Below are 17,212 nucleotides of genomic sequence, written 5' to 3'. Positions count from 1 at the left end.
ATCTACAAATAGATTAGTTTTTATAAAAAAAAAGAAAAAAGAAAAAGGAAAGAGAGAGAAAGGGAGGGGGAGGTGATGCATTCATGAAAAGTAGTACCAACTAGCTAGCGTGTGAATTGTGAAAGCTGATGCATACATATCTATGGGCTATGGCTGTGTGGGAGGGAGGGTTGTGGTGAGCTGAGCTGATGGGTCCTTGTGGTACAGATTCAAGGTTACACTTGCACTGTAGGAGGGAACAGTCCCTTTGAATTCTGGTCACTAGGGGCGTACAGGGTGGGGCGGGGTGGAGTGGTTGTGCACGGGCGTGCATGGAACCGTACCTCTAGCTAGAGAATCCTGTCTGTCTCAGTTTTTCAAAAAAAAAAAAAAGATCCCTGTCTCTATTTTTATCCTTATTCATATTACCATGCATCCTTGAATTTTATTTCAGCAAACAAAATTACACACAAATCATTTACCTCAATAAACTCGATCCCCTTTAATATGAAAAATATTTTCTGCAACTCATGACCACCATTAGCACAGTTTGTATAAATCCCCCCAAAAACCTTGACAGCCACACAAGGATAAACTATTGAGCCTTGAAGTGATCTAGCAGCCATGTCCATGTGATTGGTTGCGCTCTGGGGCCAGGTGCTATGATTGGTCCATGTAATGTAATACTTGGAGGATAAAATAAAGTGAAAGCGAAAGGACATGGCTTTGATAATTAGAATGTTTGGCAGAATCCGTTAATTAGACGTACTACATCAAGAAAATATCATACTCGAAAGTAGTGTAACCAAGCAAGGTTTCTGGACACATCCAGTTAGTTCTTTCATATTGGAACAGCTTCAGAGAGATGAGTGCAGGTAGCCGCGGGTGCCAGCATATCTTGGTCGCAATATATTAGGGGGGATTGATCACGATAGGAGAATCTAGGAGAAAGCATATGAGGTTTAGCCATACTAATTTGTTAAAGCCCCTTGGGTGACTGGAAGGGCACACTACTATATCAACAACCGCTATGGGACTAGAATACTAGATATTGATTCCGTTAGCTTTCCATCTATGTGGGCAAGATGGAAGCTACCTATGTCCAAAAGTGACATCCAGCCACATCTATCTATACCTTGGATTTGACATTGTCTATTCGGTTTATTTTTTTACTTTCCAGGACGAAATAGAAATTTTCCGGTTCCGGTTTTCATTTTCGGCCTGTTCGTCGGTTGGTTTCTGGGCTGATTTAGGCTAGCTGGTGTTGGTTTGTTGTGATAAAAAAACACTGTTGGCTGGCTGATTTGGGCTGGCTGAAACCAACAAACGAACAGGCCGAAAATCAGCCCAAAGAAGTGCATAACAGAGTACCTTTTCTTGATGAAGTTTTTTTTTAAGTTGTAGGCAGAGCAGGGCTAGCTTCCCCATGCAACTTGTCAATGAGACACTATCAAGGAAAAGCCAATTGATATATATTTAAAGAAGTCTTCTAGACATTCTCCGTTTAGTTTCTTTTCTATTTTTAGAAATACCGATAAGTTCTTATGATAAGGTCCCACCCAAAAAAGTCAGTCAAAGAAGCTTTAAGGAAACAGTATGTGGGAATTGAAGAATCAAATACGATGCTTATGGGCTTCTTTGTGAGAGAATGAGAATCATTATTAGTGACGGCTTTTTGTGTGGAACATTTCTATAATATAATCGGATTGTGACTTAAGCAAGAATTGGTTAGAGCGTGCACCTGAAGATGTATTCACCAATTTAATTAAGAAGATTAAAGATATTACCCTAACCAACCTTTCAAGTGCAGGTGGTTTCATTTGAAATTTGACCACCTCTAGAGCAGCTGGATTACCAAAAATTGGGATGCACATTGCACTTCACAATGACAATTTTCTTCGACAGAAGGGTAAGCAAGTTCAGTTCCGATCCTGACTCTGAACGCAAGACACCCTGTATCGTATTAATGCAACACAATTAGAGAAACATTGTTCTGGAAAGATGCAGAAAACAGGATCTCTGAGCTCAAGGCAAATGTAATATTGCGACTGGACTCATTTATGTTATGGCATAATCCAAGTCAACTGCATGGGAGCCTTTACATCTCAGCTATTATAGTCTGATAAACTCTCTTACTACCTCAAAAGTTTGCTCCCATCAAATTGTAAGGCATCAGTAAACTGCTCTTAAATTGTTCAGTGACAGTATGACATAGTGTACAAAACAATATTATTTCATAGGTCATACTTCAATCTTTGAACAATAGATTTTTTTTAGTGCATAAGGTGAGATAGTTAAACTAATTATATACATGAAAAAAAAACATTGCTGAATTGTCAGCAGGGACATCAACTATTGAAACATGACTCATACTGTACACAAAATAGAAAAGGAAACACGTCTCCCTTTAATTAGAGCGCCTCAAGATTTGCAAGCTTTAGCTGCTTATCAACAGGTAGGTAGTCCCCGACTGCAATGCATGTAGAGCGCAGAATATTGGCCAAAAAAGTCGCAATCTCAGCTTCACTTCTATGAATATGATCATGTACAGGTTGGCTGTGTCCGTGAGCCAATTCTTCAGCCCAAGTATAGATGTTAGTGGTCAACAACCATAGCCTGTCTGCCACAGAGTTCCTGAAATCATCCGAAACGCTGGTGGAGAGAAAGGAAGGCAGGGTGACAGGCAAGTCACTCAGTACATTTATCGAATTAACAACGAGAAGCGGCATATAGATGCAGCAGCTACCACATAACAAGCCAACAAAACGCAGCACCTGAAATATTAGAACGAGAAATTTTAAGAATGTTTGTTTTTGCAGGGAAGCAACTTTTGAGAATAAGCACCCATCCACACATTCCAACATAGCATCTTCAATAATTACCGTTGAGGGATGAGCTGTAACACAGCCAATGTCTAATGCATCCAGAAGCCACTGCCTTTTGATGCTGTTTTCGGCTGAGTTTAAGGCTCCAGTGATCTCTACAAGGACACTCCACCAGACACCTTAAATAGCATATTCATTAGCTTTTCAAAATAATATATAGATCGCCTACAACTATTGTAGGATGGGTGAGAAAAGATAACAGAATTCAATGGAAAATCGAAGGCATCCATAAACCACAGCAAAAGGAATGCAGTTACCATCAGCTTTTGTACACAATATTGCCGTCTTTATATTTCCCAGCTCATGTGCTGAACCACAACCAGTTGCACACAATCTTGCTCTGAGGATAATCTTTTTTGCCACATCAACATGTCCTTCTTCATTGACTAAGGCAGTATTGCGAATCTGAAAGGAAAGGTTAACATAGAACTGTGAAACGCAAGAAAAACCTACTAAAATAAAATATACCATTCACGGAGAATGGTTCATAAAGAACAGATCTGTGCTGTTGAGAACCTGCAGCATATCATCCAGCCAATTTTTCTGGGCGTTGGCAAGACACCTGATAGCAGCAGACCACTCTTTCATGAATTCAGGTTGACCATCACTGTGGAGTGTCAAAAGAGGCAACAAGCACTCAATGCATTTTTTAATGAATGAAAAAACCACCAGATTCTTCAGAAACCTCCACCAGGCACATATAAATGCCTTCCCAGAACGACATTCTTAGCATGCTTCTCTGTTCAGATGAGTAATTCAAGTATGAAGAGGTGGGGGAATACAAGTATTCAGTAAAATCCTCATAAAGTTTATCCAATCTTGAATCAGAGAAGAGCTTCATTAGGTGTGACAAATGTTGGAGCAAAATAGACTGAACATTTATATCTAATCTCTGGAATCTGAGTATGTCAGTCAGATCATCCAAAAACTGCAGAAGGGGACTTATGTGAGCAGCATGAGCTAGAGTCAAATATAAGCATGCTTCCTTTAGTAACTTAGGATCTTCCTGATTGGTTAACTTATGAGGAATCTGCGCCTCAACTTTAATGCACCGCCGTACAATAGCTCCCCAGTCTGTAGTTGGCAATCGAGGAGCTCTGGAAAGGCATTTTAAAACTGTTCCAACTGTACTTATTGGCACCACATCACCAGACTGTAGATAATAAAATGACAGAAGTCAATAGAAAAAAAAATGAAATATGATTTTCTTATCCAACCCAACAAAATTAAAAGTGATACCGACCTGTAGTGAAAAAAATGTAACTAGTCATAACTTAATAGCCACACTAAAACTAATGTCTACAACTGTCTTATGCAGTTATGACTTGCAACATTTTTCAGGCTATAGACAATATTAACCTTTGCATCAAATCCAATGAAATAATGTATATAGACAAATGAGTATGCATTAGTAGAGATTCTTTGCAAGTAAAACGTCGGTTTACCCACTGCAGCAGTAAAAGGCATGCAACCAAAGTGTCAGGAAGAAGCATGAGAAGATTGATAAGAAGCACAGCTCGTAGTTTGCTTCGTATTTTAAGTTTGGCATTTATGCCTAGGTCAGAAAATAATGATACGCATTCATATACTAACTTAGGTTCTTAAATATACAATTCATCATGTAAATGTGCATAGCTTAGTTCATCTATGGCGAATAAAAGAAATCTTTTTAAAAAAAAATATGTACCTTGAAACAAATATGTACATTTGACATACAAAAGCTAAGCTACATATTTTAACAGATGAGAGCATTAGTCATTCTTTTAAGGATTCAGATCAGACCTTTTCAAATTTTAGATCACTCAACCAGAGACTTAAGTTCCAAACTAAGCTTTGTTCAGAAAAACTTGAAGCTTGATCACGATCACCAGAACTTCTATTAGAACCATTGTCCTCATAAAGAATCTGATTCTGATTCTTTGACCACCTGCTTCTGAGAAATGAAATAGCCCATGCAGCATAATCTCGTATGTGCTTATCCTTAGCATCCTTAGCAAGAAAAAATATTTCCTGAATCATTGATGTTGACAGAGTCTCACCAACAGGGCTTGTCAGTAATGGACCTCTCACAAAAGATGACTCCTGTGCACACAGCTAAATAGATTATTCAAACAGTTTTATAGAACATTAAGTGTTAAGATGTATGAAGGAGACCTCATGTTTGATTTGAGAAGTCATAGGCTTTGAAAACACCCCAGTAAGATCCCCTGCGCCAGCACCAAAAGCGTTGACTACACCAAACATGCCTCCCAAATGAACAAGGGGAGGAAAGGGGTGGGTATATATATGTCTGAGAGTGTCCAGAAGGCTTTTAACACCATTAAATTCCATAGCATGCACCCCATCATCCAATATAGAAGACAGGAAAGATCCAGCACCAATACAGATTGCCATCAACAAATTCTGAAAGATAATCCCAGATTTATTCAGGCTCAGGAGCTCAGAAGCTAAAGAAGTGTAGCGATTGAACAATGCATCCAAGTCTTCATTCAACAGCTCCACTTTTTGGCAAAAAACCACGACAGATGGAAGAGCAAGACATGAACCCATACATAGTGATATTGAATCTATTTCATCAAATAATGCAGAGTTCGAATCAACATTTGGTATCCATGATATCAATATGCCCTTGACTTCAGTAACTGCTTCATAAGCTCCAAGTCTATACAGAGCAACAACAGAGTTTCCCAGACCAATAACAAGCCCAGCGACAGCCCAAGGATCATCGCTGAAGCTATGAATATTTTCTTCCATCCCTCCCATGGAGGATATTCCATATATACTAAGCTTCTTCAGAGAATAGCATGAGGATGGACATAGCTGAATTAACGAAGTAACCAAAGCATGAAGAATATCCTCAACTGATGCACGCTCATTGAGTTGTGTAATAGCCTCTACTTCTGAATCAGTAGCATTATGTGCTCTTGTCAAAATACCATGGCAAGCATAGCCTAATGCCAGTCCACAAGCTCCTTTTACAAGACAGCTTTCAGTTTTTGAGATAACCTAAATGTGCAAAGGCATAAGACATAATGAGAAAGTATACACCACATAAGTTTAAACTTCGAAGTATCCTGAATGTATCATCCAAACAACTATACATTAGTTTGCATATCATACCCAACAAGCACAAAATGTAGAAGATGAAAAATTTCATGAATGGGTGCGGCTACACTGTGTAGCATTCATTGAATAAGGAGAAATTGTATTTGAAATTAAGCTGCCAGCAGCCGTAGCCAATTGCAACATGGACTGGTCCTGCTCCAGCTTCCAGCATCATGAACACTGTTTCTCTGGGATGAGGCATGAAGCAAGGCATAATAAGATCCTAATGATCCAGTCACCTTGAATTCTGATCTGGTTCGGTATACCAATCATTACGCACAGTGACACAGGAGTACACGACAGTAGGAGAGCGACTAGTTACTACGAGCCTACAAGGCTACAACATAGATAGCAGTGGTATCTCCATGATCTCCCATATTTTATAATTATGATATGGTGTCACACGGCCTATGAGGTTATTGCAAGTATGTTAAGGCGCTGAACATGGAGCAACAGATTGCTAACATCTAGGCATCTAGCAATCCATCACTTTCTAGAAAAAAAAAAGAAATGCAATATGAGTGGAGACGACATTTGATACCTCAAGAAACCCATTAATAACCTGAAGTCTGCTCTTTTTGTCCGTAGGATGAAAACAATTGAATATTAGTCCAAGAGAGAGAGCTGCTGACCATTGCTGGTGCTCATGCTCGTATTGAAGCAACCATTTTAAAAGAAAATCTGATGCCGAAGATACTACCAAATGAGCAGTTGGTGGAACAATCTAGAAATAAGATAACATCGAATAAATCAAAATTAGTAAAACATCCCTCAACCACCGGTAAAATCATAAGAATACATCAGAGCTTATGGGCTAGAGACAAGGAAAAGATACTTGAAATGTGTTCACAGGTGGAAGGAGAGAATTGGTAAAACAATAGGCGGAAAAATCAATTATATCATACTTCATACCATAGAATCTGTATATACTTAGGAATTAATAAAATGTGAATAAAGACCCCTTACCAAGCACAGTGCTCCAATAACAAGAGATATGTTAACTGCAACTTGAGGAGTAGATACTGGAACTTGATCGCACAGAATCTGCAATCACAAATAGGAAAACATATGGAAATTTAGCGTTAGCATGGTAAGGATTAATGAAGTTAGTGCAGGGGACAAGCGCAAAAAGGAAGGATAAAGGAGCACAATCAAGTATGTGCTAAATAAACCAAATCATCATACACAATAATATTTGTCCCATGTCACAATAAAAAATACTCAGGTGTCCATAATTCTTTCAGTTCAGCACCTTGAAAATTAGATTATTAAAAAGTATCAGTTCTTTTGAAAACTATGAGGCACAGTATACACCTTGAAACTGTGCTCCTGTAACAAGACAGCTGATACACATCAAACCTAGAAACTGTTGTTTCAATAAGAGTACTATCACTGAGAGTGGAACAAACAGATACAAAGGAAACAAGGAATACGCTAAAGATATAAATATAAACCTTAAATATATCATTAGCGGCTTTCATTGCTTTGTTCAACTTCGACGGCTCTTTAATGTCAAGCAATGCCAAAACTGCTTGCATCCAGTTGGAAACAAATGATTTCCATGACTGCAAGGCAAGAAGAGCTACCGCTATGTTTCTTGACATATACATAGATTCAGCAATTTCCACAAAAGCTTGCTCAAAAGCAGAATGAACTCTAGGCAAATCCTGCGAATGAGATCAGGAAACACAAATAACATATACCATGAGAAGGATTCAGCTTTTCCAATGAGTGGTGACTAAGATAAAATAGCATCAACTGTCATTAAAGAATTATAACCTTAGGTTTCCCTTCATTAAGTATGTCCTTTGGAGTAAAATTGAGAGTTAAAAGAGCAGCACCAGGCAACTGATGATGAGATAACATCCCTGCAATTCGAAAGCAATAGTCAAATGGAATCTAAAAGATGAAACTGACACCATATTCTTTTAAAGACAGAACAGAACAAACTATGCATTCCTCATATAGAATACATATAGGATAGAAAAGGCTCAAGTATTTGCTCTGACATATGAATGGACAAAATAGAATGCATTCAAGTATTCAACACTCCAGTCATCAACTAAGTGTCCAACTAGATCACTAGCTTACCTTTAAATACGGCCTGAGGGAAAACCTCCAGTAGCTTCTCAAATTTATGCACTGCAGCTCTTTTATCGGTAGTCACTCGACGACGATTTCTATGTGAACAGGGTTCATTAGTTAAGAGTGTCACTAAGCATCTGAATTCAGAAGAACGACAATAAATATACTAACATGTGCTCATATTTGATGATCTCATCTTGAAGGTGCTCCATGGCCTTGAGAACTGCCAAATTATGTTCATTCGTAAAGAACTCATAGTTTAGTTTCCAGAAATCAGGAATAGCATCTTGAATAAGTGAGACCTGTAAAGCACCCATTGTTAAAAAAACATGAAAATTTGAAATAGGAATTCAACAAAAAATTAGCAGTTAAACACATAACATAGAACAAAGAATCATAGTATAACCTTGTAGTTGGACAAGGAGTGAAAAGCAGTTCCTCTTGCTTTATCCCAGAGAGGTTCGGGATTATTTTTCTTGGATGTTCCAATTCTCCACAATGTTCTTATCAGGTTACTAGATATTCCAGAATATGCTTCAGCATCCATTGCTCCGCACCTCAACAGAACACACAAACTGCAAAAAGCAACAAGAAAACATAGAGTGAGAAGCAAATATCAATGCACAACTGAACAGTGTCGGTACCAGTCCACCAGACCAGACACATCTATGTATTCAGTGAAATGTTTGTCAGCATTGTTACCTGTGAGCAACAGCAGGCTCAACGTAATAATCAAGCACCTGCTTTGATATAACTTTCCACGCTGTGTAGAAATCTACAAGTGAGGAGCTAACTTCAGGTGCGAGGTCCAGCAAATATGACTTCTTACACAAAAATTACTCCCTTGCTAATTTTCAGAACACATGGCTTCTTATAACATTGTAATTTATACTTGCAGTAGCTTACTAATTTGTTGAAATGTAGGCTCAGAACTATGTAATTAGGTTAATGGAAATCAGAAAGTTGAACCTACCAACCACATCTGCTTCACAAAGGTACGAGAGGCTCTCCAGGCCAAGAGCTTGAACCACAGAATCACGACTCTCAATACAAAACTAAAGGTATTTGACTACATGTTAGAAAGCAGACCAATTAAACAATAGAGGTCAGAAAAAAATAGAGAGAAAACACTCACAGAGACAGATAATATTAGATCAACACCTCTATCTGGGTTCTGCTTGCAAACATCGCGTATTGATGTGGCAATACTTGCAGAGATCTCTCTGTCAGAGATGAAATTGGAAAAATTCTCAGGATCCAGAACTACCTATGTTAGAAGGCAAAGTTAGTAGCAATTTTGTAACAATTTTCCAGGAAAACTTAAAAGTCAGAAATTAGCAACTATCATATTGACGATTTCCACTTTTCAGTAGAGTTACATGAAAACCCTGACTTCAAATATTGTGACAGTGGTTTCACCATCAATAATAGTTAGTAAACATCACTGGAAGTCATGCTCAAATTTAATCTGGTATACCAACAATAACAACTAACTAAAAATCTGGTATACTTCTATTTAATATAAATAGAATCATACGGTTTTCAGTTTTCACTCAAAAATCTCGTATATGAAAAAGATCACTCAAATTTAATCTATGATAACAAAGAGCTATACTGAAAAAATGTAAGCCCCGTGAGGACAGACTAGTTCTTAATTATTGATATGATACGCAGCTCTCCTGCATATACAAGAAAAAAAGAAGACAGACTGGTAAAGGCCTCGACCACTTAACTCTCTCCATTTCAAAATGCAAGTCTTTAATTGGTATACATTGATTCACAGCATAAGTTCACCAAGGATATCAAAAGTGCAGTCATTGTAACTCGCTTCCATATTTTAATGATGTGAATGAGAGTAGTTGTACTGTTGTAGCACGTCACTCAAAAGGGGTATGCAAGGTCCATGGCCTACATATTGATTTTGGTGCCTCCTTGGTCTCTCTACAGTGGGTTTCAACCAATGCCTTTAATGCAAGGTGTAAACTTTCAACTTATGTTGTGGAATGGAGTACATAGCAAACTCTAGTGAGAGACGGCATGATTATCTTCTTATAAAGTACATCATGTTTGAAAACAAATGAACAATTTTTTCAACATAACAGATCATAGATAGTTTTGGAACAAACATTTTAACAGTTCACTTAGTTTTTGTACTCAGCATTAGAAAAACAATGTTTTAACATTCAATTGAAAATGCATTCTTACTTGTAAGTTTGGAAATGCCCAATCAGTTATAGCCCATATCTTGCAGAGTAATCGAACAGCTATAGCATACAGAACCCTGCACAAAACTCATGTAATATAAGAATAGCAATCAAGTAATACAATATTTGTCCCCTAACTTTATTTACAATAAAAAAACAAAACATCTGCAGTAATATAAACTGATACTTATTTCTAAATGTGATGATCAGAATTAATGCAACATCCATAAGCTAAACATTATTCAGCCAAATACTCGCAATTTTTTCATCTTATATGTCGACAGTGAAAGAGTAAGCCTTGTGTTCTTGATATCTTGGAGCTCCAATTCTAGGATAAGTGGTAGTGGTTAGAATCTTATGTCATAGCATCTTATCTCTACTTTAACACTTTAGTTGTTAGTAGATTATTATGCTTTCTAGCTGTAAAGTAGAGTTCTAGTTCTATATATGGAACCAAAGAGCAGCTGCGGTTAGCACTGCCTAAGTAATACAGAAAATCTCCCAAACCTGTGTCTTCACCAACAACAGACAGTTCTGTACAAATTTTTGTGTCTTAATGTAGATAGTTTCTGAATACTGAAAACTCTTAGGGTCTACATTAGAGCACTGCAAACTTTCTTAGAAAAAAACAAATCTATACCTGTGATTGAAATACAGACGTTATACTTTTCCATACAAAATAAATGTAACCCTGCACCAATGTACATTGGCTCTTGTTTGTTCTTAAATTTTCAAAAATTGTCCACTTCATGTGTTTTTGATAATATCTGAATGCTGAACTCTATTTTTTCTCCAGTACCAAATCAAGGGATAGATTTTATTCGTGTTCAAATATAAAGGGAGAAATGAAATCAAAGACCAGGCAATCTATAAGAGTATATCTCAGAACAAGGCAACTAAGGCCATTAGGCCAAGCAAATAAGAAAGAACCCAAAAAGAAACTGAAGTTGGGCTCACTTGTGATTAGTGCATTTAACTTACGAATTTGAGTCCCTTTTAAGCATTGGCGCTATCCATTGCAGAGCTAGTGGAAGAACAAAACCATGTATAGCAAGTGACGGCAATGACTCTAGCAAACTGAGCTGCAAATCATATGTGAAACAAATGTCAGATGCTCTAATCTTTTTGCAATATGTGATGATGTTTGTGTTGCTTTTGCAGTTGAGGCAAAATAGAAATGTAGCATGTTCCAAAAAATAAAACAGCATTAGTACTTGCAGTTAGGTACATATCAGATAACTGGAACCACAATTCAATATGCCCGACCACTTGTGCCACTAGTGATTAATGGAAGTGAGAACAAGCAACTATTGCTCAACTTGGAGACAACATGGCTGGGACAATCTACAATGTGAGGAGGCGGTTGTGGGGAAGAGGCTAGGCCTAGTGGAGGTGAGGGCTGCCAACAATGTGGTGCCACCAGGCAGCGCTAGGGGATTGAACCTAGGTACCCTTTCATGTCACCAGAGCCTCCTCCATCACAAGTATGTATGCACTAGCAGTTCTCAATTTTCCTACTTCTGGTTCATAGAAATAAGTAATCGTGACCCCTTCTACAAACTGATGTCCATATCCTATTTCCTTTACAAACATGGATTCTCAATTTGCAAGGCCACAATATGGATATTGAAAATCTATTTTTTTTTTAACTAGTGTCCTTCAGTTTAGATTTGATTATTAGAAGCTCATCCTAGTGCGCTTTGGTTCCTTATTATTTGCATTCAAATATCGAAGAAACATGAACTTACTCACCGAGATTTCCGTTGAAAAATTACCGCTGCTGCATAGAATCTTGCTATAGTAGAGGATAGCTACAAACAGTGGCATACCCAACTTTGGGTCTGATGCGCCAAGCATGGCCAAAGATTCTGCTGCAGAAGTACCAAGTTTTGGATGCATTACCAAAACAGATGCTACAGAGCTTATCAGAGATGATATGGCTACTGCAGGAAATTAGATGGAGCAATAAGTTAGAGGATCATATAAAGATAAATGGATAGGCAGCTTATAGAAAGCACAAGACCTCGACCTGAAGATGTCTTTTTTGAAGACGAGGCATCTAATGTATGCTTTTCTCTGCGAAGGACTGTCAGATAGGCATTTATTTGATGAGTCCAATAACTTGTTTCCAAGTCACTCTGACCAGAATCAGGTGAAGCCTTGGTAACTGTGTACTTCATAAAAGTGAAGCCTGATGAAGATGGCTGTGGACAGGAAGCAGAAATTGGATAAACTTATATGAGTACATACTACACAAGAAATCCAAAACAGGATTTCTGGGGATGGACTGGAAGTCAAAGCAACACAAGTATAACAGGGTTAACCACATTAACATACGGTATCATACAACAGCACCATCTGCAATCATTAGTAAGGCTGCAAAGTATTGGACTGCCAACGCGCATGTAATCACTATCATCTAATGTGATGCCAAAACAAACTCACAACAAATGCAGGAAAACACAGACACAATGGACTAAGGACAAAAAGATCACCTTAGACCATAGATGATGCAGAAGTTTGGGAAGAAGAAGTGCAGGTTTGCTTATGTGGTAACTGGTTGAAATATCTTGTTCCTCTGATGAATGAGAAGCCGGCAAGTCTAAAACAAACAAGCTGAACCTTGACAGAACATGATAAGCCACTGCTTTCACAGATTTGGATGGCGAAATGGTAAGGTTGATAACTGCCAGAACACAAAGAAGCTCCACACTGACCTGTTGTGTTCGTTCTTTACTGTCACGCACTGCAGCCATACACATATATGAAACTTTCCAATGATAACAATAAACAAGCATTGTATGCTATGTCAATGGTAACAAAAGTAAGGTTAGACTGACTGTACACACCCTATAAAAGGATTGAACTAAACATCACCAGCTCTGTATTCAAATATGCCCTTTGTTTCCAAATGTTAATGGCCATGGTATGTTTCAATGTTTGACATAAAAATCTGAAAATTTACTGCTAACAAGTAAAACCGTAATCTTGCTATTTTTATTTCTGGAGACATGTTTGTCTAGCTTATCTATCATATCATTGTGCACCCAGTTTACTTTGAGTTTCATTGATTTTTGTCCAGCCCACAAGAAACACGTACATGCAAACATGAACTGACAAATATATGAGCAACATGGTTTGGGTTTTCGTTGAAAATATAGATAGATAGCCCTAAAAATGGTGGTTTTATTCAGCCCAAGTGATTTGTATGCTGCAAACCTTCTCCATGAGGACTATTACATGAAAAGCAAAGCAAAATTCTCATCAAATTTAGAGAAGAGAAAGATGATACCCATTCCGTGCTTCCCAATTCACTTTTCATTCTAAAGAAGGATACTGATATGAAACAAAACACAATAGCTGAACATTGGTAAAATAAGAGAACCTAGTTCCTAGTCCCTCCAACAGTTGGTTTTGGAAATTTACAGAGGGCTTGTGATTATAAATATTTGGTAACGTACCATTTTCATATTTCCAATCAATCAAAAAGCTCAGAAGTTTCAAGCCAGCTAGCTGTTCATGTTCAAACTCTAGCCCAGTGAGAGAGTAAGAAAGAGAGCTAAGGACAACAGAAATCTCAGGTAGATAGCATAATCCAAGGTCCCTTTGCACTGAGAATAGATGTTTTGATAACCCAAAAACTGTTGAATCAATTCCCAGAAACTTTTGATGAAATGAACACTGTGATATGAGTGTTCCCATCAATGTCGCACTACTTGCTTGAGCATCATATGTTGGCTGTTAAACAAAGAAAGTCACCAGTATGTTATATAGATGATATGATGCACAGCAATCATATAAGAACTTGAATTCAAGTAATCGCAAGAAAACAAACATCGATTAGTTGCCCCTCATCAATGAGTAATAAAACAAGGGAGAAGTTCACATGTCAAGTCAACCTAATTAAGTAACAAAAACATAGAAGTTCATATGTCAAAACAAATCTACAAGAAAACTGAAAAACTAATGTATACTGTTAATGCATCACAGAAATATTTATACGATGGGTACTTCTAAAGCAAGGAATCTGCTCATAACAATTACAGAATAGTCCACACACCAAAGAAATGATGTAATAACACCATAACATCACACCATACAGGAGTATACACACCGCAAATCTACCAAATTTCAGAAAATATTGCATATGATTTTTTTTAATTATACGCTGTTGTTTCATACATCATGATAAGTCAAGTGGAGAAATATACTGATAGGTATGTATGTCGACAGAATGCATCAGGTACAAACAAAGTAACAAACCCAGCCCAAATGGATAAGTCCATTAATTGGATTCCACAACAGTATTAAATTTTCATCAAGTGATAAAGATTCCACTAATGGCCATCCTCAATCCATTTAAAAAGTTCTAGATACCAGCAGATATCATCTCGATTAAGAGCATAAACAAATTTTCTGGTCATAATAAGAAGAATAACCTAGTGTAGAGATCATCCGAACATCACATTGGCTAATTCGCAGCCATTAGTAACTCCAATCTTTCATTGCACAAATTAAGAGAAAGGTAGAAAGTCGTACCATTTGAGCATGAACTAACTTCCTCAGTAGCACCACATAAGCATCAACCAAGCACTCCGCAGAACTAAGCCATAGCCGCACTTCCTGGAAAAAAATAATAAGTAATTAAAATTCACAGATGAAGATAATTTTATTGCGAACAGCATACCATAATGTAACAGATCTCCAGATATGACATATATAATATGCTTCTCAAACCTACAACTTTTTCTCCTACTTTTTGTTTCTTGCTACTACAATGTGATCTATGAACTAATCTGAACTAGACAATAACAGTGGAATCATTGATGACGCCATCACTTCCATGATGGAATGCACACCAAAACTGCTGTCAGGATTAGTCCAAAACATTATAATACACATCGGTGGGCTCCTATTTGCACAACCGCTCGCAGCATTGGCAGCTACAGCATCACTGAGAGTAAGAGAACATATATCATCCTTTGAGTATTAGACCGCACAAATACCTGATCATCCCCGCGGCCGAAATGCAGCATGCTGTCTTCGAGCATCTTCAGAACCGGGATCGCGACACCAGCCTTCCCTGCCGCCACGGCTGCTGCGGCCAGTGCGCCGATCAAATCCCTCGCAAATGTGGCGTCCCCCTTCCTCACCACGGAGAACATCACGAACGGCCTCAGAAACCCGACCACCCAATCCACCTCCTCGGCAACCATCCTGGCTGCCTGCCGCGTCAGCTCCGCGCGCGAGCCGTCAGCCCCGGACGCGAGCGCCTGGACGAAGGGGTGGTCGTGGGGCGGGAAGCGAGAGCCGGAGCGGAGGGCGCAGGCTGCGAGCGCGGAGAATGCCTTGACGAGGCAGGAAGCGAGCCGGGGAGACGGGGATGCCGCGAGGGGCGCGATGAGGAGCGGGAGGGCGAGGCCCGAGGGGAGGAGGTCGGGGCGGGAGGCGGCGAGACGGGCGAGCGAGGCCGCAGCGTGCGCGGCGACTGCAGGGTGGGGCGAAGCGAGGAGGGCTGAGGCGGCGTCGTGAGCGGCCGCGGGGAGGGGCGCGGGTAGGGAGAGGAGGTGGCGGAAGAAGGCCGCAACCGCATGGCGCTGCAGTGTGGGGTCCGGGACCCGGGTGCGGTCGACGAGGCGGGAGAGCGCCGCCGTGCTGGAGGTGGTGGAGGAAGCCATGGCCATGGGCGGTGGCCGGAGACGGCAGTGGCCACTTGAGAGTTGGGAGAGGAGAAGAGAAGGGGGCTGGTTTTTGTAGCGTTGGGCCTGTTTGGGAGCCCGTGTCTTTATCCCCTACTAGGATCCCAGCCCAACATGTTTCCTCAAAAAAAAATCCCAGCCCAACATCTCTAGCCTAGTAGTAGTGCATTGGGGACCTCGGCCCAATACTCTATAGTTCAAAGTGTATATGGGTCAGACCTTCTCTGTATGATGTTAGCATTGTAGTATTTCCCTCCAAAATATGCATGTCATATTTGCTTGTTATTAATTTCTTCTATAATAAAATATGATATTTTTAAAATGATTTAAAATATTTGAGAAGTATTCTCAAACACTCCACAATTCTATACATATAACTTGTATGTTCCAAACTCAATAAAATAATTAAAAAGTTTCTATAGATGTTTAAAGTTTTAAAGGTTTGCCATAAACATATTACCGAGGGTGAAGCAGTATTGATGCAAAGAATATTTTGGTATGTGCGATGGTTTGAGTTGAGCGTGTACGACTGTCCCGTATTATTAATGGGGAGCACTGGCACCCGGACGTCCAATGGATATCGATCCATCGGACGGTTCCGTGGAGGCACTCCCCCAGCACGCGTGTCAGTGTTTCGAGTAAACACCAACGAGTAAATTTGTATTATTGTGCGTTAGGCTCGGATGATGTGCTAAAAAGACACAAGGTTTATACTAGTTCGGACAGAATGTCCCTACGTCCAGTTCGTGAATGCTACTCGTGTTATTTGCACTGAAAGATTCGTAGTAGGGGGTACAAACAGACAAGAGAGGGACAGGTCCCAAGTCTCTAATGAAAAGGTCGAACGGGTGCTGAGAGCTTGGATACTGCTCAGCTATGTGGTGTAATGTGTGTGAAATTGATCCATCCCCGTAGTGGGGTGCCCTGCCTTTCCTTTTATAGACTAAGGGAGAGCAGAGATTACAGATGAGAGAAAGAAGAAAAACCAGAGGCAAAGAAGGTCCTTCAAAGGTGTCAGATCTTCCTTTTCCTCTGAGCCAGTCGTGCTGACACAGCAGACGATGCCAGGGATAGCTCCAAGCTAGGTGTCTACCGTTGATAATGCCACACTCTGGCTTGATCAGCAAGTGGTCATGTCCCATCCCGCCCCAACGGGCGGTGTGACAGGCAGGGGTGTTGATCTACAATCCCACGGGGAGCAGACAGCGCAGTGACTACACGTCTGTCACTGTAGAGGACGTGAGTCTCCTCTTGG

At 39.5% G+C, this 17,212-nt stretch overlaps 1 protein-coding gene across 1 annotated transcript; it reads right to left on the bottom strand.

Annotated features, from left to right (window-relative positions):
• Window positions 1-2,068: 2,068 nt before the first annotated feature.
• LOC136449520 (protein RST1) lies at window positions 2,069-15,991 on the bottom strand. The gene is given in 25 exon segments (XM_066449560.1): window positions 2,069-2,753; window positions 2,862-2,983; window positions 3,122-3,269; window positions 3,381-3,525; window positions 3,527-4,017; window positions 4,647-4,946; window positions 5,019-5,870; window positions 6,511-6,693; window positions 6,936-7,013; window positions 7,424-7,636; window positions 7,749-7,837; window positions 8,061-8,149; window positions 8,226-8,356; window positions 8,461-8,629; window positions 8,757-8,829; window positions 9,028-9,109; window positions 9,190-9,321; window positions 10,260-10,335; window positions 11,240-11,340; window positions 12,011-12,201; window positions 12,288-12,462; window positions 12,754-13,004; window positions 13,720-13,996; window positions 14,798-14,881; window positions 15,265-15,991. Coding segments are annotated over 25 exon segments (5,493 nt in total). The 5' UTR covers window positions 15,943-15,991; the 3' UTR covers window positions 2,069-2,390.
• Window positions 15,992-17,212: the final 1,221 nt, after the last annotated feature.

The sequence above is a fragment of the Miscanthus floridulus genome, chromosome 5 (assembly GCF_019320115.1).
Source record: "Miscanthus floridulus cultivar M001 chromosome 5, ASM1932011v1, whole genome shotgun sequence".
In the NCBI taxonomy this organism is placed as follows: domain Eukaryota; kingdom Viridiplantae; phylum Streptophyta; class Magnoliopsida; order Poales; family Poaceae; genus Miscanthus; species Miscanthus floridulus.
This window is presented reverse-complemented; position numbering and strand designations above follow the sequence as displayed.